Consider the following 27,394-nt stretch of genomic DNA (forward strand, 5'->3'; position numbering starts at 1 on the left):
TGCAGGCTACATGCACTCTGTGTGGATGACACCAAAACTGACTTAATGATTCACATGTAAACTGTTTCTATTTTCTATTTGCGAGATGTTACTAAATGTGCAAGTCTTTTTTGGCCTCAGTCCCAATGCCAAGTCTGATCTGACACTGTTCTGTACACGGCTCTTTGATAATGAGTTTAGTGAATTTTCTTCGTTTTCTATTCTGGGCTTTAGAGACACTACAAAACAGTGCATATATTATTTTGCACAAAGATTTCCTTTACATCGTTTCCCAGGTGCCTCTCATTCGGAGGCTTGAGTCCTCCTGCAGTGGCCGAAGGTTCAGATCCCACCCAGCCCTTTGCTGCATGTCTTCCAACATTCTCTGTCCCCATTTCACGCTTACTGTCCTATTAATAAAGATGAAAATTCCATCATACATGCCTTTAAATGCTCGTACTATAGAGTTCCTTTGTAATCCTTGCAGAAAACACAGTTAAATAAAGAATAGCAATGACAGAATCAAATTTTGTTTTTGACCCCAAAACCCCCTATTCCTTTTCAGTTATTTTTTGTTGCCTTTCAAAGAATAGATGAATGATGAATGAGAGAAACCGGGAACACAACTCTTTGACTTTGAAATTGATCACTTAAGTCAAATTACAACCCACGGTATCAACAACAACTAACCAACAACTCTACACCACCTCCTTTTCTTTTCTCATGCCACATCATCACTCTTCACCCATGTCGACTCCTCATGCCTCTCTCACACACCACTGAACCATATCTGTGAGTCACTGTGCACCTACCTGTCCAGACTCTCAGTCCTGTACAGGAATCTGCTATACTCATCCAGCAGGGACGCGTGTGTTTGCAGAATGATGATGTTGTAAACAACGACAGCCGTCAGCATAATTATCATCTTCAGCTCATAGTTTATCCTCAGGAATACTGAGCAGGAGATGAGGCCCAGGATGCAGCTGTAAATTAAATACTACACAAGCGAAAAAGACACAAACAGGTTGATTAGTTCAAGCTTTATAGAAGAAAAAATGTATTTATAGAGTTGTTATCATAATAACATTTACTTTCACTTACAGGAAGGTAGAAATTGTTTTTGTCGGTCAATTGTCCGTTTGGGTAAAACAGCGTTTCATTGGATGAATTGTAAACAGGAACTTCAGCCAACACACTGTCTTCCAAAAAGAACTAGAACAAAAAACACAAAAACACAATGTCAGGGGTTTTTTTTTTTTGGGTCAGTGATAAAAATTCATTTTCAAAATGTCTTTTTAAATCCACCACAGGAAAAAAGATCAAACCATTGAAATGCAAATGCGATTCACATGCAATTCCTCTGTCCGCTTGCCTTGCACATCAGCATGTGAAAAGACAAACTGGTCTACACTTTACTTGCAGGAGGAAGATAGAATCTTGTTAGCTAAGAGGCCAGTAAGTGACAACCATTCAATGATGTCCTTTAAAGTGAACCTGCAGGATAAGATGAGGATTGGCTGCCGCGCTGAGCAATGCCAAGTTAATTTCGTCTATCCGCCCGGAGCGACTGACCCACGTCAGGTGAAAAAACACGATTTTAATCTCTGGAATCGATTTGTGTGAAGGTCTAAACCAGGGTCCTGACACCGTGCACCGCCCCCACAAGCCTCAAGCTACTATCCCACCCTTATTCAAGCCTTTTTATTTCTGCCTCTCTATAGAAATAAACCTCTATCCCTAACAGCGTCCAGTGTCCCCTTATCATCACAGGGAAATTTGGCACAGTTATGCGGGGATACAATTTTCATTTTAGATTTAAACAAATAGCTTAACAAAACAGAACATTGAGAGGTAAAACATTTTCTGTAGTTCATTGCGTGGTTAGAAATCCAGGGTGTTTGAAGAAGGAATGAAAAGTATAATATCATTTAAATACTAAATTAATATATTATTATTATTATTATTATATGATATATTTACTATTGTGGCAGTACATCATATTATATATCCAAAACATACAGACATAGAGATATTTTTTATATTAATGCAAATCTTTGAATAATACAACATTTAAAAGAAATCTATGTAAAATCTGTTTTTTTACTGGCTATCTACAGCAACATGTTGTATTCAAATACCTTTTGATTACACGGCAGTAACAAATAATGGAGTGTTTTGTGAAGGGTTGTGATACTTCATTTCTAGTGAATGCCTAATTGGTGTTATCGCTCCCCGACGGCAGCATCTACACATAAAGGCTTACCATGTTGAAGACTGCCATTATGAGTATTAGAGCCGTGGTTGTCATGGTGAGAGTGATGCGGGGCCATGGCTTGTTGGCAATAATGACTGATGACCGCAGCAGCCACGTCCAAGAAGTAGAGGCACTTTTACTGCAGTGCTGCAGGGACACGTACACACAACAACACAACAACACAACAATACAAGAACGTATGAGTCCAGGTACACAAGAGGATGCTGAGATACTGAAGGCTGTAAACATGTTTCTACACAAAGAGAAGAAGTAGAGAGGAACAAAAGCTAATTTGGACTCATCAGAATAAATTATATATATATATATGTGTGTGTGTGTGTATGAACAGACATGTACACAACAACAAATTATCTGTGCTCAGTAAAGCCAATTGAAATAATAGCAAATGCATTAAGTTAAGTAAGTATATTGCATCACAAGTGCTCATCGACGAGTTCAAGAGGCATACAATTACGGAGAGAGGGTCCTATCAACTTGACGGTGCACAATACAATCTATTTGAAACTACATGCAATGAAAGCAATGTCAAATGACAAGTACAAGTGTTTCCATCATGTACATAATGATCAGTGCAATCAGTACATACAGCCACCAAATAACCCTTCCTGTAACGATAACTTAATCATAGCAGCAAAGACCAAGAATTACCGCACTGCGGTTGTATGCCTCCGCCAACCAGTGCAGTTTTTTCCCCCCAGATTCATATAAGGTCACTGTGACCTTTGACCACTGAAGCAAACTCTATTTATCTTTGTGTACAAGTGACAACTGATCGAAAGTTGAAGTTATTCCCTCAAGCAGTCAGATATCACACTCAAGAGGCTGAAAACTGTTTTTTTAAGGCCACTGTGACCTTTGACCACTGAAAGTTAATCAGTGACTCCAAGTGAATTTTGCCAGATGTGGGCAGTCCTCATATTTCACATTCACAGGCACGTGAGGTCATTGTGACTTTGACCTTTGACCTCCAGGCACCAAAATCTAATCAGTTCATATTTGAATAAATTTCAAGAAGATCTTTAACATGCTTTGTGATGCCACTGGACCTTGGCCTTTGACCTTTGACCATCAAATGAAACCAAAGCTCAAGTGAATGTTTATAGCAAATCGAGGCGTTCTGGAGATATCGCATTCACGAGGCAAAAAATGTGCTTTGTGTGGTCACAGTGACCTTTGACCACGAAATCCTATTCAGGTCATCCTTGAATCTAAGTGAATGCTAGTGACACATGTAAGGAAATTCCCTTTGGACGTTCCTGATATATTGAGTTTAAAACATACATGGTCATGTGACCTTGATCTTTTTGACCTTTGACCAACAAAATCGAATCAGTTAATCATTGAGTCCAAGTGAATATTTGTACCGAATTATGAGGTAATTCCCTCAGGGCATTCATGAGATATTGCGTTCACAGGAATGCAACGGATGGACGGACAACCCGAAAGCATCATGCCCCCGGCCACTCGCTATCGCCGGAGCGGAGGCCTAAAACCTCAAGAGGCTACTTACTGTCGTTCCCCCTAACCTCACGATCACGAACCCTAAGATTCAGTGTGTCGGATTTAGTGGCATCTAACAGTGAAGTTAATTATAAACAACAAAATAACCCCTCGCCTCACCATCCACCCCTTCCACGCCTGTGGGAGAACCTAGGATTGGCCTTCAGGTAACATGTTTGGTTTGTCTGCTTTGGGCTACTGTAGAGACAAACTTTAGGTTTTTATAAACTGATGAAAACATCATTCTGAATATTACATTATATTTCTACCAATAGATCTACCTGGAGCCTACACACTGGACCTTTAAGAGCAGTAAACACTGTGTAATCAATCTTGTCATATTAACTGAAGGGCCACATGCAATATGATTATCATTTTGAAATGCTTGTATAATGTTTATTGCTGAGTTTTTATCCATAGTTAACGTTGATTACTTCTCCTATTTGTTGTGCTGCGTTTTGCTGAATGTGTTTCAATACAACACAATGACAGTGAGAGTCCAAATAATTTGCTTGATCATCTCAGAGCAGTATCTGAGCATCACTGATGCCGAGTGGATGTGACATTTGAGTTGCCCTGGGATGTACATTACAATACAATACAATGAGCTGTGGATGAAAGACTGGTATGTATGAGCAGGATTACTGGAAATAAAAGCTAGTGGGAGGCAATGTTGTTGTGAAAAAAAAAGGTATTTGCAAATGTTTTTCACCTCTCGACCTGTACTTCAAATAATAGAAGGTATGAATAAAAACAAAAGATGAAATACAGAGTAAGAGTCTGACAGGGTTGATCCAAGACGTCAAGATTCATTCACAGAATCAGCAGAATACTCAAGTCAGTGAATCAAAAAATCTTGTTTCAGCTTTCTCCAACCCTCCCTCCAATAAGGTGACAATGTTTCTGCATGAAATGCTCAGTAGCTCAATACCTATAGTGTGACTAACAATGGAAAAACTATGTGCATGCATAGGAAAAACCTTCTGGTGTTCTTCAGCTGATAAAGATGAACTTACTGAGTTGCATAATATATATGATTTTAAATATTAATCTCTTTAGCCTTTAATGTTCAAATCCTCCATGGACCATATTATTGATTTTCAAGTTATGTAGTCCTCATTTAATTTTCTTTATGGAAAAATATTCTGATTTAAGTCACAGTGAATATTTCACATGTTGAATAAAATAGCCATAGACATGTTACAAGGATGATCTTAAGATGAAAAAAATGCATCTTTATTATAAAGTAAGGTCTATGGACTCCATGTTGACTGAAGGAACCACATAAAGTAGATACATGACACATGACTCAAATCTACGGAGCCCCTCTGGTGACATTTAGGAAAAAAAAGGTTAGTTTGACACACACAGTCACACTGTGGTCCAAATGTTTGTAATCAACAATCAATAAAAACACCGGGCCCTATCCTCGTGGGCCACGGCGCACTGTGCAAAGTATCCAGTGCGCAGGGAGCGTAACCCTGCACAATTGTGTCTTAAATAAATGCATCACAAAGCAGTTGAGTACATAAGCTGTCAAAGGGGGTTGGGGGGGTTGGTGTGGTGATTTTTAATGCACAAGGTCAAGATTAGTTTTTACCACAGGACCACACCAGGCACTTGTGTTAGAGTAAGAGGGACTTAATGGGCCGTTAAGATGACCAAAGGGGCACTTGGACCACTCATGTGATCAAACACGTTTTAACATAGAGGGGCACGAGTTAAAGCAGTGATGTAGAAAATGGATTTACTCACCATAAAGTGCCCGATGAAACAAATGAAGATGATTAAGGAAAGGACAAGAAAAGCCATTCCAAAGGATATTCCCAAGATAGGTGTTCTAAAAAAAAAGTTAACAGAGTTTAGTTGACTCAAACATTTATGTCCTCAAAAATTTTTAAATAAATGTTATCAACAGAAATGAAAACATTATGTTAACAACAATGTTTTGCCTTCGATATTTTGAAATAAAGCACACATACTTTGGAAGGACGAGAATCTGCACAATGAAAATGCAGAAAAAGATCAAGCAGGCGCAGGTGACGTAGTATTTAAAGGCAGGCAAGGTTGTTGCTCTGTACTGCAAGATTAAAAAGAAGGTTAAAGGTACCACAAGTGTAGGAAAAAGAACAAACATTAACAGCATGTTCTGTAATTCGCTTTTAGAACAACTACACCAATACGCATTTATACATATATAACAAGACAAGAATTATAATCATGTAGTTCAACTTCCTCTTACCTCCTTCTCCAAGGTTTTGTTGTGAAAGAATAACGATATTCTTTGGATGTCCTCAGACTTTAGCCACTGTCTGGAAACATATAGAACGTATAAATTATAACTTTATAATGATAAAGTACAGTTTTATGCAACATTTCAATATTAATATTAAATATTGTGCAGATCTTTAAATTGAATAATTTATTACAACCCCAAGAGAGAACAGACATTTCAAATGATATTAATTCAGTGTTACATTATATTTCTTAAGAATTTTTTTTAATTAAAACCATAATAGTAGCTCGGACAAAGGTTACGTTTTGCACACTTCTACTTGTAATACACTCAGATCTGCATTAACCTTATAAGCTTTAAATCTATGGGACATTTTAAAGGCCTAAAGGAAAACAAATGAAACAGATTTGTATCTCTGTTTGCTTTCATGTATGCATTACAACACATTTGTTGTGTTGTAATGATAAAACACATCAAATTATATTAAGCCATTCGTTTAATGTTTGTCACTGAATGAATTTTCTGCACCACATTAAAAATCTAATGACAAAACAGAAAAAGGGAATTAGTGTATGTTCAGTGTAACCCGCCATAACAAAATATAAAGCTCTGTCATTAGTTTTCACAAGGAGGTGATGGGAGTTTTTATTTGTTTAAGTGGAAGAAACCTCATCAATAGAAACCTATCAAATTGGAGCTTTGGGCATGTGAGCAAACTAATGAAAAAGATATAAACTCGGTTTTAAGAGCTGGATTATTCTGCAGGAGACAACAATCCAACACTGTGATCGTCTCAGGTGAATTCACAATTGGTCTCACCCAAAAAGCTTATGGTCGCACCATCAGTAAATGCTTCCTGATCTTTAGAAGTTTGACAGTTACAGTGCGCAATCTTTCAGTATAGAAATTCTCGATCTGAAGATTTAAAGATGTAAAAACCTGTGTGGTGATAGATTGTTAGACCACAAGTTGTGTTTTGACAAAAAAAAAATAGTTACAACAGGACAATGATCCAAAGCAGACTTCTAAATCCACCATGAACAGGTTTAAGATTCAAGCTGAAGCTTTTGAAATATAGCTCTAGGCCAGGATTCGGCAACCCGCGGCTCTGGAGCCGCATGAAGCTCTTCAGCCCCTCTGCAGTGGCTCCCTGTACAGTGTTGTGCATGAAAGCGTTCGTTAACGATGAAGTGAAGGAATCAGTTTTCATATGATTAACGTGAACGTGAGTGATGTTCACACTAGGTGAGAATGAACATAGCTCACGTTCAACAGTGGAAACAGTGAAATACAGAGTTTCTCTGGTCACAGCTGCTCAGTGATCAGAGCAGAAGCTGCAGTTGGTTTGTACAGAGCTGGAGTTTCTGTTTCCTCCTCCATTCTGACCTGCTCTCACTTGAACTAATAAACACTCATCACTAGTTATCAGGACCTGATCAGTACATGAAGTAACTTAGTGTTTGTTTGATTCGCTCCAGAGTTTATGAGGCTGCATTTAAACATCATGAAAAATGACTCAACATTTTGTTCTCAGTACAACACGAGACACTCAGTCAGGACTCAGTTTTAAAATGAGCGGAGCAACACGAAGACATGATCCAACACCATCGATTAATAATTCAACACATGATCGTAAGTTTGTCACATAAATCATCCCAATGAAAAATGGAACAAATGAACGTGAACTTAGTTCATTTTTGGAACCGTGAACTTAGTTCATTTTTTGTGTCTGCAGGCGTTGTATGTTGATGCGTTGTTTAATTTAAAAAGCACAGACTTTTGTGTACACTGTTGCTTTAATGTTGCCATGTTTCATCTGTTCTAATTTTAGTAGACAGCATATCAAATCAGTATGAGAATAATTTCCCAAACTTTCTAATATACTACACCCTTACTTTTGTGAATTTATCCCATCAAAGGTCCTTATCATCCTCTCGTTAAATTCCTCCTCAAATCTTTTCTTCTGAGACTTTGTCCTGTTAGGGGCGACAAGAAAAAGACACAGATTGTCTTTTAAGTGCACGCAATATTAGTCACACACTTCAAAGCCTCTTGCAGAAGTCTACTCTCATTAAACATCTTGTCATCAGACTGCACTGTTAAGTAGTGAGGATGATCCTGCCTAAGATAATTGTGCTGGAGCTGTAAAATGAGCAGCTTGCCTTTCTGATCTCCTCTGGAATTGATACTGCCCCATCGGCACATCCTAGACATAGAGCAAAAGAAGAGAGAACGGTTAAAAACGACAGCTAAACTTCTTCATCACTTAGATATCAATGTACTGTGTGGGTAGAAAAAAAATGACACACAGCAGTGTTGATCTTCCCGTTCTCATTAGTCATGCTGTCTCTGTGGTGCATGTTGGCAAAGGGCTTGGCTGCTCCCCACGACTCCAGGTAGCGGGTCATCCTGACTGAGGCCCTCATCTTTGCTCCGTACACAGTGTGTCTGGGACGGTGATGGTGCTCTGGGCTCCGGCGCTCCACCTGGACAAACATGGAAACATGTATTATTTTATTGCATTTTATTCAATGTCCAATGTTTATTTTGTTCAATGTGCTTTGGAACCTTTGGGTTTATGACTAAATAAGTGATGACTCCATGTTCCTTTAGGTAGGGGTCCCTTTCCTGTCCATCCCCATCTTCCACCTTATAGGAACCATTTAGGTGCTCCAGTGTCACTGAAGTGATGTGGACTCGTCTGGAACAAACCGAAAGAACAATCAACTAATCATTTTTTAGGACAATTAAATGTGGCTCTCTTTATATCCTTCAGAATTGAGGGACAGTTTACCAAAAATAATGCTTACTCACCCTGGTACACCTCCTGCCTCCATGTGATTGGCCAATGTGACATCATGTGACCAAACATCATACTGCCACTTCTGAAGTCCAATCACACCACACAGGACATTCCCTGAGTGCACACCAACACGCATGTTGATGTCAACCCCTGTGGCATCTCTCACTTTCCTGTCATACACCAAAAATAGACTTATTAATATGGAGTAATATAAAAATAATCACTAAGAAATAATTTCCCCCTATGACCTTTATGGTTTATGCAAAGAACTGAAACAGTTGGAAAAAACCAGGTCAGCCAGTTTAAAAGTGCAGTGGCATTTTCAACAGTCACTCTAATAGCTAATTCATGCTCAACGTTAGATATACAGGAACAGATGGAGCCTTCTGTCCTTACTTCTAATTTTGTTCGTATTTGTGCACGTTTTCTGAAAGCTTTCGGACAGGGACGAAACAGACGAACTCTAGCAGTACCATCGGAAATCATTGGGGGCAGTGTAGCTGATAGTTTAAGCGAAACATTTCAACAATGGCAGAACATTTTGAGGAGAGGCTTTGCCAGTTGGTAAGAAACTACATGATATGATGTTACTTCACCTGGGAACAGGGACAAGGACTCTCTTAAAAGGCACATTATCACAACCGCCTCCAGTGTCGCCATTTTTGTTGCCACAAACTCAACTCTACACTGTCCTCTAGTGGATGTACGGCTTAACAACTGCACCAATGTAAAGGACAAATTTAAATATGTGGGCAGTGACACATCGTTTGAAATGGATGTGACTCTTTTCATACGTAAAGACATAAGCATTATTGAGCCTCAAGTCTTTCTATCCGCAATATTTGTGTCTAACTGAAGCTTAAAGATAGGATCTCCCATTTACCAACGCAACACATGCAGCTAAATTAGCAATCATGAAAGTACATGTAGGGATGTTTCAATACATGCAGCTCAAAGAGGACTGGGTATTAAAGCATATCTGAGCAATCTTTGAATTACCAGCAGTCAAAAACACCTGAGACTCTTGAGTCTTTAGAGTGTAGCTGAGTTAACAGATACACAATCAGCATAAGGTGAATTTCTAGTCCCATTCGAGGCAGCGAATTTTAGTTTTCATGTGATTGCAAAATGATGAATAGGCCCCATTATTTGTGTCAAAGGTGTAACATTACTACTGTAAACTTGAGGGATATTCTAGCCCCGACACGTGGTTGAGTAACAGAGAAGCAAGCATTTCAAAAACACGGCTGTCCTGCTTTAGCTGCACTCTTATGTAAGTGGCACTTACTTGATGGCCTCGCACATGTCCAGACCCATTTTCACACAGTTCTTCGCATGGTTTGGTAAAGACTCTGGCAGCCCGGACACACAGTAGTAACAGTCGCCAAGGATTTTGATCCGCATACATTCATTCTCCTGGTATTTACAAAGGTGGAACACAGGTTCAGATAAAGGTCCAGCTGACAGACAGCAGAGGCAGATTTTCAATTTAAACACAGAAAATAAACCTTTGAGGGATAAATCCCTCCTCAGATTATTTACATTCAACAGGCTTTGTACTGTAGCTATAGTGTGTTATCATCTATTAGCTATTTTTGCGAGTAAAAAATGTCTATATTGTATGACTCAACAAGCTGTTGCTCCTTGAGTTGGAGAGGCTCATATTAAAACCTGATGAATCATGTTCACCACTTGTTCTTTTTGTTAAGATGTTCGTGCTACAAACTATATCATAATCCGCACTTCAAATGACTCAGGGTAAAGTTCAATCATCCATGTTTGACCAGGTGCTTACAGAAATAACACAAATCCATCGGGAAGCAACAAAAAGTGATGCCAGTGAGACACATCACCAAAAGCAGATAAAACAACAAGTATGACATAAGATATTAGTAATTGTTTAGTAAAATAGACAAAATTAGCATGTGTTGATAAGTGACAGGGTTTGATAATCTGATGTTTACCTTTGCAATTTGATCGAATTTGCCAAACAACTCATTCAGCATGTGCACCAGCTCTCCAGGTGAACAGTCACTGGCCAGCCGCGTGAAACCAACTATATCAGCATACAGTATACTAGAAGTGGAAAAATATATTTTGATTAATATACGGAAATATCATACTTCCATAACTGTAAGACATTAGAGCTGCTCATATGTAAATCTGAACATGACAGTACTGCTTGGTCACATAAATTCAAATAAATAACACATGCCTAACGTTTGTGTGCCTCTGCACATAAAGGTTGTGAAAATTGTTTGTGTTCTCCATCTGGCCAAAGTTTGGTCCCTTCAGTCTCTGGATGATCTCAGCTTTCATCACACGGGCAATGTGAGCTGGCAGCAGTGACAACAGGAGACGCTCCTAATGGCAACGACACAAAAGGAAAAGCAGTAGCAGAAGAGGGATGTTCAGAAAATTTCAATCAATTATTATGTATAAAAAAAAATTCACATAGGACCACATGTCATTTCTGGTTAGCAGCCACAGATCCCCAACAGTTAGTTATCTGCTCATTTGCTTTAGCTTCTACTTTCTCAGGGACTAATTTCTACGCTCTGCCAGTGGCATGACCGGAATTAAATAGGATTAGAAGTACTGAAAATGCAAATCAAGAACAAATCTTTGACTTAATTAACAAAACAAGCTTTCAGTTCCAACATTTGGACATTTATGATATGTAATCAGCATATAATGATCAAAGACTGGCAACTGAAAAAGTTTAACTAACTGATATTTAATTAAATTTTGTCCATGTCTCCATGAATACATCCACTCCTTAGTGAAGTTAGTCAAGCACCACATTGTGTCAGCTTCCTTCCAAGTTACTCAAAATAATGATCAATTAAATTTCTTTTTGGACTGTTCATTATTTTTTTGCTGTGACCAGAAGTCAGACTCAGCCCTTACTTTTTTACTAAGTGGTAGCTTAACCATTTCTCTGTGGTTACTGTTGGTTTTACTCAAAGACAACCAGCGCAGTAATTAGCAATTAAAACTTCTCTTTGGGTAAGGAGAGGTTCAAGATTGGAGAATACACTTAATTAAGCAAATGTCACCTCCAACTTGACTTGTTTTCTGCATCATTGATCAGAGGGTTCGTTCGTACGCGGAGGAGAGGTCCATGGTGGCTGCTAACAAACTCTGCCTCGACTTTCGGTTTATGATGAATTTGCATAGAGCCCCTCAGAACAGCTAGTACTGAAAATGTATGCACTCAGTGTACTGCAGGGCACTCTGGATAAAAGCAAGCAGCATGCAGTATGAGTGCACGGAGCGCTCGGGAGAAATGTGGCTCTGCCCTGTTCCAGCCATCTGTCGAAAACAATAGCAGCACTCCGGGGCTACTGGAAAACCCAAGGCATTTTCAGCTTCACTCACGGCAGCTGTAACAGAGCAAGCTGGATTCAACATAGGGATAACCAGCTCCACTCCACGCCTAGGCTATTACCAAGACTAGTGGTGCAGCAGCAGTCACTTTTACGAGAATAGCAATTTCACAAGGATGAAGTCATGATACAATGAGAAAAAAGTTGAAAGTTTACATGACTATTTCATTTTAGACAGGAGGATCAGCCATCAGCCTGGTGTGAAATTTTAAAAGCATCTTTTTAAGTTAAACTTCTGTTTAGGTTTCACAAATTAAGGCTCATCAGCTCCACATTATTGGGACTTTTGCAAGAAACTCTCTGTTCCAAAGAAAGAAACACAGACTTTGAGGAAATTGCTTCTTTTTGGAGGAGGAGATGTTTGGTGGTGGTCGACTGCAGGGATATGGATGGAGAATGAAAAGGAATCCAACCGATGTGAAAGAACAAGTAGATTCAGTGCAACAGAAACTACATAATATGTTACATTCTACTCCTCAAGTGTGTATAGTAGGGAAAAGAGAATACAACTTGCCTCCTCTAGTCATGTAATAATGAGACCCGTCCCTTTTATGTTTTTGTCAAAGTCTTATCTCCAGTATTTGACAAAATGTATGTTCCCACCAATATATTTAACAAATGCTGCCTGGTGCTTTTTTATGGATTAATCCAATGTAAATGCATAGAACTGATTTGATAACCAATAAACATTATAATGCTGCACAGGACAAACTTAAACACTACACATTACTGCAGAAAGACATGCAGAGGGCTCCAGGAATTGACATTATCAGCACACTAACTGAGCTCATTAACAATTACCACGTTCTGTAAAGCACAACTCCCGACACCAATTCTCTGGGGACTGTCTTTTCTTAAAGCACAGGAATCAGGCACCAACAGTTATATGCAGAGCTGAGAGATTTTAGATAAAAATCCTTTAGGCACAACGAGCTGAGAAACTGAATGTTTAACACCATTAATGTTTCGCACCATTAATGCTGTGACACACATACTGATGACACAAATCATTTTTAGATGCAAAGTTTCAGTGAAGATGACTTGGGTAAAAAAAACACAAGACGTCAGCAGTTTCACTCAAGGGCAGCATTAAAATGGTAATGAAAAATATACCCCCACAAAAAGAGAAACAAAACTTTGGATCAACATCAGTTATTTTGCTCAGAGTTTGATATGGTGTTATGACCCAAGGAGTTTTCATGCTAATTTGTCACCTAATACATCATACATCATTATCCCTGTTACATGATCCATTCCTCATTCATGCTCCTCATTACTATAATCCTCCCTGTAATCAAAGCACTATCACCACCTACATCTGACACTACAACATAATCTCACACCCTGACACCCCCAACCCCTAACCCTTAAAACCTATCGATCACTTTACCTGTTGTCTCTTCTCAAACTCCAGTTTTATTGGGGACTTGATGCAGTTGCAGGTGTCCTGATAAGTCTGTTTTAGTGCCAACTCCATCAGATGCTTGTGGTACGCCCCTGCCATGTTTCCACACAAGAAAATTATGATATTGGCCAAAATCTGCACAGGAACAGAGGACAGACAAAAATAGTGTTAGATATATACCTGACAACAAATATGTTAATGGGGGTAAACCTGGTAAACTGGCATTTTCAAGAAAGAGCAGAATCAAAGCTGAATAGGGAAATGCATTCAATATTACTATGTGTTTTTGTATTTTCTATTGTATTGTACATTTTTGTAAACTGTACCTACTGTACTGATCAAGGGCCTGGTCATAAACATATAGCTATTGTCTTGTATTCCGACCTGCTTAATAAAACCATACATGCAGAAATACCTGTAAAATAATTAAATTAGAGACATATTTGCACATCCAACCATTATAGAAAAGAAAAGATGATCCCGCACGCTTCAGCATCACAAAAAGTTCAGTTTATTTATTATCATGTATAAGGTTTTATAAAGATGAGTCAAACACAGTTCTAGAGACCATCTTGCGATGACATGAACCAGAGGTGACACCAGTAAACACGATGTTCAGACCCATGTGTACACAATACTATCTTTACTACATTATCACATAACTACTCAGTAGTCATTACTACATGATTACACGAGTACTCCCTCTTCATACTCAGTCTTCATTTTGATCTCAACTACACAGCTGTAAAGTTTCATGTCTGCATCTTACACAGTTTGATGTTATCGCAGACAGACAAACATATAAACACCTCCTTCAGTAACAAAAATTTTGCCATGTCAACAATCACACCTCTCTCACTCACACACACGCACGCACGCACCTGATAATAAGATGTATTATATATTAAGAATCATATACAACAACAAAGTAGAAAACGATTATACTGCGTTCAAACATGGAAAAAGCACAATAGCCTATTATGGCCATTATTGGCAAACTAAAATAAATTAGGGAGCTGTGGGGAGTGGGGCTAATATTGCAACATTTTAGTGATGAACTTCCACAAAAATCAATATTCTCTGAATGTAGGTGGTAAACTTACAAGAAAACACTCAAATATTGTCTGTGATTGAAGTCAGAACTTTTGTGCATTAGGAAGTACAACACAAGGATATCACTGGTTACATCTACAGGCAATTCAAATGGAGATTTGTAACTTTCTCTGAGTAACCTTTATTTCCTTCAGCTTCAGGATCACCTCATGTTTGCCTGTTTGTCTGCTCAACTCTCTGCTTGCCACGCTCGCCGTGCGACGCACCTCTCCATTACCAGCTCATCTCCAGTGGCCTCAAGCTTCACTTAACCCCCTGGCTCCATCAGTCTGCTCCCCTCGCTCACACGTCAGCCTTCTTTGGCTCCATCCTGCAAACCGTCTTTCCCTCTTTGCCCTGAGTGTTTTCCTGCAAAACCGCTTATCTCACCAAAAGTATATTATCCTTGTTTGGCATTGTACTTATATATGAAATAATGTGTTTTTCCCAACCAAAAAACTTTGAAAAATACCACAGAAACCAGTCAACCCTTTCTCAAAATATTCTTAAAATACATTTAAAATCAGACATTTAAAGAGGGTTATCTCCCACCTGTACTATGATCTCAACAATCTGAAAGCTTACTCAAAAAATCAAGGACAGACAATGAATAGCAAGATATCAGGGTGTTTCGTGGAAAGAATTTTGAAGGAAAAATGTAGTCTGATATTCACTTCCCCTATGAAAGCACACAGTAATAATGGTAATGTTCAGTGTAAGGTCAAAAAATTATTGTAAAAATATATATGTAAAGCAATTCAGACCATCTTCAACACACATATAACAAAATATTTCAAAGCTGTAGGCTTTATCTCACCAGAGGCAAATTGCACTAACATATACGAGCCCATTATGCTCTTTGGGTTGTTCCATTTCTTAAGTGTCATATATATATATATATATATTGTCTGTAAAAAGAAATCACGAAGACCAAAAGAAGTTCTCTCCCATAGAAAACACTGCTAGCTTTCCCCCCATAAAGCGTCTACATCACCAAGTAGCATGTAACATGACCCCCTACCGGCTAGTCATTCATTATCTATACCGCTTTATCCTTTGAGGGTCAAGGGGGGGACTGGAGCCATATATTGGGTGAGAGGCGAGTACAGCCTAAACAGTTCGCCAGCGTATTAAAAAGGGCCAACATACATAGACCACACCCACCGACAATTAAGAGTCTCCAAATAACTTAACCCCAATCTGCATTTGTTTTGACTGAGAGGAAGTCTCTGGGGAAGGGGCATGACATTTCTGATATATCAAACGGTTGATAAATAACAAAAGATTTGTCCAGCTAACCAATCACTTTGCAACACTGAGAAAATATTATTTCCTTAATTTTTTTGTTATTGTATTATCTTATATTACTTATATTTTGGTGCAAAATCTTTCCTACTCTGAATTTTTTCCCTTGGCTTTAAAAATTTACCAATTATTCCCCCCTTAGCTTGTACACATTGCCTTGGATGTAATAACAATACATACTACACCAACATGCTCCATCACTTTATTGCTTTTATTTTTTTGGGCTTGAGTCCAAAGCTAAAAAAAACCTCTAAAGTGAGAAATGAGTGAACGGCTTTTTCTCAAGGGTACGAGACCTTGGCAAATGAGATCTTGCAGCGATTTCGACACCCTGCATCACACACAGTATTTTAGGACAATGTGGAATTCATAAACAAAACAGCTTTCATTTAATTGTCTTATGAGTCAGTTATTTAAAAGGAAACGCTGATGACTGATAAAGATATACAGTAGAATGGTAAGTAAAGGGAATTAGATCTGTGTGACCCTTCTACTGCCCCCACTCAGGTGTTTATTACCTAAAAATGGCATTGTGTATTCCCTGCGACAGCTTCACTGCGGCTTGATCAGATTTACCTCTATCCTGTTGATGGAGCAAAAAAAAGAAAGGCAACAAACACTAAGTAACAAATACACACAGTGGCTAATTATGTGCCCAGACCTCTCGTCTACATCCTCATCTCTAATGAGCTCAGGTTCACTGCACAAAGGGAGGCCTGTCTGTTCTCTAATTAGTGTGATAACAGCCAGCACCACACCCCACTACAGGCTCCATTTGACCATGGCACGGCTTATAAGATGCTGCTGCTGTTAATGATGCCCACACAAGGATCACTGATGATATAGATCAATAACAATACCACAATAAATCTAAAGTGATTATCCTTATCGTAATAACAAGTGATATCCTGCAACAACAGCAGAGAATACAACAAGTGCTGTGTTGAATACGATGCTTGAGGATAAGTGTTTACTGCAACCAAACGTCTTCAATATACCCACAGAGTGAAAATTGCAATCTGTGAGAAGTTCAGTCTATTGGGTTTATTTTCAATTCAAAACAGTGGTTTATTTTCACTCTCGCTTCACGTATTAATCAATATACAGGAACGTCCATTAGAGGAATTGCCCAGTAAAGACAGGTGAATGTATTAAGACCCAGGAGGGCTTATGGTACTGAGCTCAATATTATTGAAATTTAAAGCAAATTGACAATTTAATGGTTCTCTCCCATCGCTTTTTTTATAATTATATATTTTTTCTCCCTCTCCGTCTTGTAGTCATACTCCCGTTCGCTCGTTTGCCTGCCGTGTCTGATTCTCACCAATTTCCCTTTCACTTACAGTCCCTGTCTTTCCTTTTAGCATAATGGTGACCTCACTGTCAGACTGATCATGGGCAAATTGCTCACTCTTTTCTGACGTTAATGTGCCCAAAAGATTTACTTTCTATAACAGGGGTAATCAGCCTGTGACCTTCTGCACAAAGAGCAATCATTTTATTTCTGAAATCCAATACTCTCACTTTCTCTAAATCATACTGTCCATGTCATTTTAGCTGAAAAAATGTATGATGGGAAACGTCTACCTTATGTGGTTTGTGCATTTCTAATCAGTCAACTGTCAGTAGACTGATAGAACTACAAGAGCAATTGTACATTGATTTAATTAGTGGTTCTTTCTTTCAACACTGTAAAGCCATTCAGTCCATCTATTGTAGAATGGCAAGCCAGATCTGCACATAGATGATAATCACATATGGTTGTAAATGTTTTTGCGACCATACAGTGACATGACACGTTGTCCGTTTGCTGCACAGTTGGGATCATGTTGTGGAGCCACAGTATCAAGGTACCTGCCAATAACACACCCCTGACCAATTGTGAGTCAGTCTAAGCTGTCAATCATGATGTTTAATGCCGTTTTTTTAATAGCCTTAAATAGCTCAAAACTAAACTTACCGGAAAAAAACAACACTTGAACAAACATAACTGTGATGAGTACTACCTAATACAAAAAACGTCTTTCTAACATGTACCCTTTTTTTTTACTTTACTACTTTGCTCCATGTCCCATCTACTAACATGGAAGAGGCTTGGTTTATGGCCTACACTATGGCGAGCCACCAGAGGGCAATCAAGAGGATTTGGCTTCACTTTTGGGGGCTGTAATGTTGTCCATAACCCTGTGTATGTTCCTGTTGTACTTGATGCCGATAGTTGTTTTTATATTGTTTTACATTGTTGCTTGTTTTTATGATTGTCTTTATTCATGTTGTTGCTTGTTTATTGGTGAGCCGAAGACAATTTTCCACTTTGGTGGACGTCAAAGTTCTATTGTATTCTCTTCTATCTTTACATAGAGTGTGGTTCAGATACAGATTCTGTTCCAAATTTATATCATTTGAAGGTATTATTAACTTTTTATTTTTGAAAAGCAAACATGAGGGCAGAAGCCATGTGCATGAGTGTGGCTCGAACTTGGAACAGATTATTTGACGGTTACACAAAGGATAAAAAAAAGACAATCTGGGATTGGGTGTGTTTTTGGTTGTGTTTTTTTTGCCTCGTGACCATTTTGTTTTTAATAGAAAGTCTAATGTCTACACTATGTGCTAGAGAATAGTGGCCAAAGCACGCGTTCAGACTGAATAAGTACTGAATGACTGAAAGCAAGCACATCCAGATGGGGCCTTTGTTGGCTGCTTTATGAAATGGTTTTCATTAGCTCATATTGTACGCGATATTTTAGGCCACTTTTAAGAAAACCCTAAATATAACAAATCTATTTTAAAATGTTCTGACGAACCCCTCATGAAGTAGGTCATGAAATAATACCTTGTATCATCTGCAGGCCGCACAGAGACAAAATACTTGTTAATAGTTGACTTCACGTATTAGGTAACATTTAGTTAAACCTGTATGCTGCCACATTAGCTGACGTCTGTTTGACAAGACACTGACAGCTATCAGACAATCTGAAAGGTCAGCTGTGTGAATCAGTCCGTATCGCTCACTGATACACAATTGCAGATAACAGCTGGTTCAGGTGAGATGGCGTCCTAAGTGGTTTCAGCCGTGCGAGTGAATCCTGGGTTTATCTAAATCAGAGGGAAAACAAACTATACCATCCTCAAGAGAAACGGGACATGGAAATCTAAGAAACCCAAATCCTGGGTGAGATACAATATAACATAAGGTCTAATTGCTCCAAGCTCTATTTTAATGTAGTCGGCAAAGGATAGTTAATTAAGCCCTACTTCCCCTTAAAAAGGGAATACATGTAATATGCAACAGCTGCTACTTCTGAGAGTTAATGTGATGTACTATCAGCTAAAGTTGAAATAAGAGAGCTAGTGCCATGGTGAATTATTGATGAATTGGCACTCAACAATTAATAACAAAGAACACCAATTAAGGCTATTTTCAGTCTGAGAGGGGAGGTTGTGAGGTAAGAACACTGTGGGCAACTAATACAGCACTTAGTTTAATGTCGGTTTGGATAAAATCAGGAAAAGAACTCCAAGTTTTTACACGCACATTCATTAAATTGTGATTGACTTCGAAATAAGGGATCTTCAGAATATTTTAATGCTCTAAAGAAGAACTGTGTAGAAATACTAAAAGACTAAATATATTATAGTGAATTGCCAGATAATTATATTCTTTTCGCAAAGGTTTTAGCAAAGTAGCAAAAATAATTATGCAGCCATGCATCACTGTTTGAAACTCTATGCAGAAAAAGATCGAATTTTCTTATTTTTATATGCACATAAATCTGGACCTAACGGAGGGTTTCACCTCTTCAATAAATCAGTTGGTTCATTAAGATTCCAAAGAGACAGCACTGTCAAGTTTAATGGACTTGACAAAGTGGAGATATCAGCATGATTCTTTCTAACTTAATACCCACTGAACAGTTAATGCACATGAGGGACCAGGAGTGAGGACATTTAATGGCTGAAAATCACAAATCTCAGGAAGGTCAGACAAATGTACACAATATTTTAACTAATGAAGTTAACCTACTTAACTTAGATGCTACACCTCTGATCACCTGTTAAGCCTACATATACCCGGTTACACCATCAAGCTGTGTTTGTCTCAGATTCTTTGACCCAGCCTTTCCCTTCCCTTTATCCATTCAGCCTTGTACCGCATCCTTTTAATCCATCTTGTTTATCCATACCCACATCCTCTTTCCCCTCCCACCCTCATCCCTTCTTATTCAGTTTGGTGCATACTTCTTGCATGTCTTGCACTAGATACTGGGTAAGTGCATACATACACAATGTTACTATTTGTTGGAGTGTGTGAGTGCCTGTGAGCATGCACAATGGGCTTGTGAAGGAATAGTCTGACATTTTGGGAAACTTATTTTCCTGCTAAGAATATTGATAGCATATATAGGCCCACAGTCACTTTCTTAGTTTCCTTAGATGTATCTATACTATAAATCGACTGCATATCCTTTTGCATATTAATTCAAAGTGACATTGCTACAAGTCAAAGCAATTTACTTTTGTACTCTGAACAAATTACAGCATTAGGAAAAGTATCTATTCAGTGTCCAGCCAGAGGTAATTATTCAACAAGGCCAAAGAAGTCAGACACAGTAATTAAGTCAAAAAGCGTGTTAGCCAATTTGCCATCTGATTGAACAGCATGTTTGAGTGCTACACAGTCACCTTGGTAAAAAGCTGGTGAGGTTTTTATAGCTGCTGTTCAGTAGTTACCCTCTGACACTTCAGCCTCCCTGTCACCCGACCTCCCTGCTCTTATCGAAAAAGAAGGGCTTAAGCCTCCGCTTGTCCCCACACAAAAGACTGGGCTGACATTGGCATGTGGCCAGTGAAACACAGGCGGAGGAAAATGAATTGGTTTCACTTTCTCGATCTGATACACACATTTGCACAGAAAAGAGCAAAAATACAGAAGGCACAGGCAGACAGAAACGCACGCAGCAGGGCTATGAAATACTGGGGATAAAATACTGTCTGACAGTACAGGTCATTTGGTAATACAGGGACATATTATGAGAAGCAGTTAATAATAGAAATACCTTGATAAAAACTTTGGAGAATTGAATAACTGCTAATTAATGTACATTATCACAATGATGCAAAAATCATATTTTACAAAAGTCCAATATTGACATTCTTTTGCAACATTGTCCACATTAATCTAATTAAAACACTGATATTAAATGTATTTCTAGTTTAATAAAAACAGCAAAACAAAATCCGCAGAGAAATTTATATTTCACTGTGAATTGCTTGAAGCTACTGTTCAAGTGTAACAACACATAACACACATGATAAACAACACATCACGATATGATATGCCTTGTTGCTCTTTTCAAATAAATTATCACTATCTCCAGTTTCATGTCAACACACAGTGGCTTCCGATCTAATCTGGTCAATAACAGAGTGGAAATTCAAGATCAAATCTGGCAACATAAAATGATAAGTGGTGAATTGTGTTCATTAGTGGTGAGTCAGGATAATTGACCATAGTATCACAGTGTCGTATGTCTCAGACCCTGACAAAGATAAAGCTTTCAGAGCTGTAGACATTACTTATTTTGTGTTGACGTGTGTGTGTGTGTGTGTGTGTGTGTGTGTGTGTGTGTGTGTGTGTGTGTGTGTGTGTGTGTGTGTGTGTAATTGTTGAAGCTACAATGGATATCTTGAACATTAATCATTACTCATATGATGTTGGGTGAATTTATAGGACAACATGGCATAAGCTGAATGAAACTGTTAATATCACTGAATTTGTCTGAAGTGCTCTTACAGTATATTACTTTCCACCTTATTACGGCAATACATTAAGACGTGTTAATAGAAATGTTCAATCTACGTTGGATCTATGATTTCATTGTTTCAAACCACAACACTAAACTAGACAAGGATTACTGAACTCTAGAGATCTCAAGAGTATGTGAAATAAAAACTGAAAAGGTTAAAAAGAGCTTTTAGTTCGACATGGACAGGTTACCAGGTTTGTTTTTACAAATGCATTGTAGGTGCTTTTCACACACAAGGTTGAATAGTAAGTTGTGTCCAGAGCTTTAAATTGTAACCCATGGCCTTATCAAGGAAATTGAGCTTCCAAAGTAAAATACAGGACTCACTCCCCGAAAACAAGCACGTTATCAGGACTGTGCTTAGATCACATAATACAACTGAGAAATCATTTGCTGAAGAAGGCTGTAGCATAATATGGTTGAAAATTCTGGAAAAAGCTACCAAAGATCCTGACTTTAAAGTACTTGATCATCGGGGACTGGAAAAGTTCTGATTCCAAGCCCTGTAGAGACAGTTCTACCGAGATGAACCAAAAACCTTTGCATACTTTTGTATCTGATCTCCCGAGCTCCTGATGACAAACGCTAAACCAGCAACCCACGTCTACGAGGAGTGAAGTGAGTAAGCATCAGGGTATAGGATCAATATTGACCTGAAAGAAGAAGAAGCCACTGGAAATGGTGCTGTTTCCATGGCACAGAAAATGTACTTCCATGTGATTACGGAATACAATGAGAGTTATACAGCACCATCAGTGACAGGCACCAAAATAAAAAGACAAAAGATCTTAAATCACCTCATAATTATAGAAATCCTTTATAGAAGTAGGGTCTACCATCATCACTTGAAAACATCAACTATTGCTGTCATAACAAATGAAACAGAGAGCTCAGACCTGGCTTAGTTTTTGTTAACTAGTAGTCATTTTGTTCCTTGGTCCATTTCACATGTGGTGCCAGCATGCCATCTTGACTGCTAAGTGATCAACAATCTGTCTCTTCCCACAAAATGCGTTTGTAACACAACACGGCCTGTTTGTAAAAAATATGAGGAATACTTTCGTCTGTCATCCCTCAAAAATAAAAAAAACAGGCACAAAACAGAATAACAGAAAGCACATGGACTGTTTATATCTAGCATGCTTAAGCGTGTAGGTCTAACAAATGCAAATAATATAAGCAGTATGTTATTTTAGAAGACTGGATATAGGAAAGCAAGGACAAACACGTTCATATTTTAGACCCTTTGCGATATAAATCGATAGAAGATACCTTCCTATTTCCCAAACATGTTTGTCTCTTCCAGCTGGTCATCAATGTTCATTTTGATTAGTCTCTGCTTTCCTCTATAATTTAAATACAGATAATAAACTAAAAAAATAAATAAATCTATATTTGGTGTGACCACCTTTAAAAACAGAACCAGTTCTCCTTGCACACAGTGTTCCTGGCTAGAAGGTTATTCTGAACATCTTGGCAAACAATCTTATGTGGACTCCATGATGCTCAGGGTCGGTGGGGACCACAACATCTGTTGCACAACATCTTATGCTGTTCTCTATGAATTTGGCTGGACAATTAAGGTTGTTGTAATGCTGCAGAATAAATGTGTGACTGATCAGATGTCTCCTATATTGTGTGTGATAATTTTAAGTACCCAAAACGTTTGCACAGTAATGTATATAACAGAAGCATTTATTTGAAGTATAAACAAGGTTACATATAAATCAATATACAATAAGTAAGCTAAAATAATTGAAGACCACCTTTTACTATTATAGCAACACAGTATATTGAGCCCAAATAATTGTGAAAAACAAATGTTTTACATCTTTTCTTTAACATTATTCACAGAGGAATTCCCAAAAAATTGTTTTACAAAAAAAAATACTATATTTACAGGGGAGATCCTCATAAAGGACACGCCTTTCTGGCAGATTTGCCATTAGAACTGTACTGTCAGGCAAACTGACCTGATGCACAAGAGGAGCTGACAGATAGTGACCATGTAGCACACAGCCCATGGCGGCCCAGATGCCAACAAGAACACGCTACAGTTACACAAAAGGAGAAAGAAAAAGTTACGTGGAAGAAACAAGTGGAAAAGCGAAGAAGAGGCCATCACAGCAGCGTTCACTGAAGCAATGAAGAATGTTTGCAGAAATGGATACAAATACAGCCACGAGATGAGGACGAAGATGCAGCTCTAGTTGCACATATCTTTCATTCCGCATATTTCGTAAGACCATGAAGAATGTGAAGGAAATATTTTCTTGTAATGAACAGTATATCCTAATTCAACGAATATAGTGTCCTTTGATAATAGTTTACGGGTTATTGTCATTGTGATGCTCAGAGAAGTTTTAAACACAGTCTTCACCAACTGGGATTGTTGAATAATGAATCCATTAGTGATGCTGCAAATAATCTAAGATTACGATACTAATGTATCATTAAGATGAATAACCATATAATATATATATATATAAAATACATTTTCGTTGTGCAGCCACAAACCAGTCAGACAGCATTTGAGGAAAACAGCTGACAAACAGCATGACATAGGTAGGGAAAAGCAATTCCCTGGCAGGAAGTCACCAAGATGAAGACCTGGTAAAATAATCATTACTATAATTATTATGTATTTTTCTATGCTAGCAATGCCCTTTTGGCTCTGAAATAGTAAATTGCATTCTGGTCTTTGAAATAGGATTATCAGTGAGGCATGGCTTTTGTGACATGCTTGTTAAATTAATGTTTTTTCCTTCATACATTAGTTACAAAAAGCCCACAATTAGCCTTGGGTGTATAGGTGTATGAATGAGCCCAAATTAATTAAAGTCTACATTACCCAGATAATTGGTTTCCCGATATTGTTCTTTCTTTGCCTTTCCCTGTTTATGCCAACTGCCTGGACATTTTGTGCTTGAAACAGCAAAACCACTGGAAAGTGGGTGACCTTTTAATAAAATATTTAAAAAGAAAAACACATTAGAATATCTATCGCTCAACTGCTATGCTAAATTAGTTTTGGTTTAAAGGTCACATTTGTTTGTTTGCTAAAAAGACTATACTGCATGGTTAAAATGGAAGCAGGATGGAAAATATATAGATACATGTCTGGGAGACAATGGAACGTAAAACAAGTCGAATGAGATTAAATCTAGGTATTAAAACAGATTGAACTAAAACTGGGGTTAAACTTCACTTGAGGTAAGGATACGGAAGTTGAGTTTGAAACGGTTTTCCTTTTGACAGAGTAGTTTACCCTTTTCTTGTCTTGATGCCAGGTCAGTCAGCATTTTCTCTCTTCTCTTTCAACTCTTTAAGATAAGTAAGTGCAATTTCCAAAACGTTGAATGATAAGTTTTAAACTGAGTCCTTGAATATTTGCTGAGATTTTATTCTCACTACTTAAATCACTAACTACACATGGCCCATGGAGGTTGCAATCTCAAAATTGGTACGATTTGGACATGCAATACATTACAATATTTGGCAGTCAGTGGGGGGGAAGGGGCAGTGTGCCTTCAGTTTGTGGACCGAGTTGAACATGTCTTCTTGTACATGTCCTCGGATAAACTGCAGCAGTAGTCGGCAACTGGATCAAAACCAGATCATTTTGACAATTTTATTACTTTTATGTTACCATATTGGACTGACAGACATTCACAGATTGCTGATCTCTATCATGGCAACATTCATGGAACCACTTCCTCTTTAGCAAATTTGCATCAAAGTAAAAGCACATTTGTTTTATTGCAGCAATACGTTATATCGAGCTGAATTAGAGAGCTTTTATTTTGAAAAGTTGTTAACTTGGGACTGAAAATGATGTCAATTGCGTAACAGACCTCTGAAATACCTGACACACGCTGTATTAACTATAACACCAGTTAAGTTAAACACTCAAACTTATATATAAACCACACACGTGCACAGTAAGGAAGCTAATTAAGTTTCATTTTATCAAAAACCTTGACTATAAAATCTTCACTGCAGATAAACCAGGTAGGATGAATGCAAAGTTTTCTAACTTCACGCTGCACAATAGGCTGTTTATAAAAAGCTCTCCACACAACGTCCAGCCCACAAACAATACAAAGTGACAGTATGTTGTAGAACTCTTTAGGAAGGACTCACATAATGACAAGGAACAATTCTGAGGTAGACTCCGGGGCATTGACATAGGCCAAGCAAAAAGCTCATTCACACAGGCAGGTTTAGAACGGGCACTGTACTATGGATAATTCAAGACGTGTGCATATGTTCTGCGGATTTATCTTATGCAGCGTTTGTTCTCTCTGCTACTGTTTGACCTTACCTGCCACACCACCGGTTCCATGTGATCAGCTGTAGTGGACAGGCAGACGCTCAACACAATGGTGTGAGAGGCGGAGGTCAGGACACTGGCGATGATGGCGTCCCGCATGGAGAACGGCAGCATAGTGTAAACCACGAACACAATGAACAGGAAGAACGACACCTGTGGAGAGGATGATATAGAAAAAAGGGAGAGATATAAATGAAAGAGAAAATACAGATGCAAATAAAATATCTGTGCTGACAGACCTGTGAGGAAAGAAGCAGCATTACCCAAGATGTCTAAACACTGCTTTTAGAAATGAGCAACATTGCTGGCATGAAAAAATAAAGTGGTAAAAAAATCTGGCCTGCTCTGGGAATGAGTTTCATGTAAAGAGACTCGGTAACGGGAAGAACAAATAAGGGAAGGAGATACATTTGTGGCAATAGGCATAATATTAATACAATAAACAGTCAACACATTACAACATTCTTAGCATCTTCAGTTTACCCAAGCTCCCTCGATTACTGGAAGCAGAAACAGGGACAACTCTCACACTTCAAACCTGACACCTCTGATGCAGCATGTGGAGTGCATCCGTTTTTACTCAAGCTCTGCACACACACACACACACACACACACACACACACACACACACACACACACACACACACACACACACACACACACACACACACACACACACACACACACACACACACACACACACACACACACACCTATCTTAGTGAGGACACTCATTGGCACAATGCATTCCCAAGCCCTAACCATCCAAACTAAATGCCTAACCCTAAACCTAACCCTAACCTAATTCTAAACCTAAAACCAAGTCTTAACCCCCAAACAGCCCTTTTAAGAAGTGAGGACCTGCCAAAATGTCCTCGGTTTCCAAAAATCTCTATGCTTACTATGGTTCTCACTAAGATGTAAGTACAGGAGCACACGCAAACACACACAAACACTTAATATGCCTTCTGCTGCAGGGTTAAAGCAGCTCATCTGCTGTTGTGCATGTGCAGAATGAGGCCAGTGTTCTCACAGGCTGCAGCCAGGTGCCAGTTATCCTTTGCGGTTTCTTTGCACGGCCAGTGGAAAAGCGGGAGTTTGTGTGCAGGGGGGCAGTAATATGGGGAGGAAAGGAAAGCAAGACAGGGAGCAACAGTAGATCCTCTGTTTAAGCTGAGGTCACTAAGATGCACAGCTACTTTCCTAATAGCCATCTGTGCAAGTGAATGCAAAGAGTAGCAAAATATCAAAGGATGGTTGGTTACCT

The 27,394-nt window shown here is 38.5% G+C and overlaps 1 protein-coding gene across 2 annotated transcripts in view; it reads right to left on the minus strand.

Moving 5' to 3' along the window:
• adcy2a (adenylate cyclase 2a) overlaps positions 1-27,394 on the minus strand; it is a 55,481-nt gene that overhangs the window by 13,243 nt on the left and 14,844 nt on the right. For both annotated transcript variants that reach the window (XM_035164743.2, XM_035164745.2), the window contains exons 3-18: positions 26,119-26,280; positions 13,573-13,722; positions 11,009-11,157; positions 10,758-10,869; positions 10,082-10,209; positions 8,805-8,963; positions 8,559-8,691; positions 8,300-8,476; positions 8,153-8,196; positions 7,886-7,966; positions 5,997-6,066; positions 5,737-5,834; positions 5,510-5,594; positions 2,243-2,380; positions 1,081-1,191; positions 792-976 (exon numbers count right to left, since the gene is read on the minus strand). In XM_035164743.2, the coding sequence (XP_035020634.1) occupies positions 792-976; positions 1,081-1,191; positions 2,243-2,380; positions 5,510-5,594; positions 5,737-5,834; positions 5,997-6,066; positions 7,886-7,966; positions 8,153-8,196; positions 8,300-8,476; positions 8,559-8,691; positions 8,805-8,963; positions 10,082-10,209; positions 10,758-10,869; positions 11,009-11,157; positions 13,573-13,722; positions 26,119-26,280 (1,982 nt within the window). The remainder of the gene's footprint in view (positions 1-791; positions 977-1,080; positions 1,192-2,242; positions 2,381-5,509; positions 5,595-5,736; positions 5,835-5,996; positions 6,067-7,885; positions 7,967-8,152; positions 8,197-8,299; positions 8,477-8,558; positions 8,692-8,804; positions 8,964-10,081; positions 10,210-10,757; positions 10,870-11,008; positions 11,158-13,572; positions 13,723-26,118; positions 26,281-27,394) is intronic.

The sequence above is a fragment of the Hippoglossus stenolepis genome, chromosome 8, assembly GCF_022539355.2.
Source record: "Hippoglossus stenolepis isolate QCI-W04-F060 chromosome 8, HSTE1.2, whole genome shotgun sequence".
NCBI lineage: Eukaryota > Metazoa > Chordata > Actinopteri > Pleuronectiformes > Pleuronectidae > Hippoglossus > Hippoglossus stenolepis.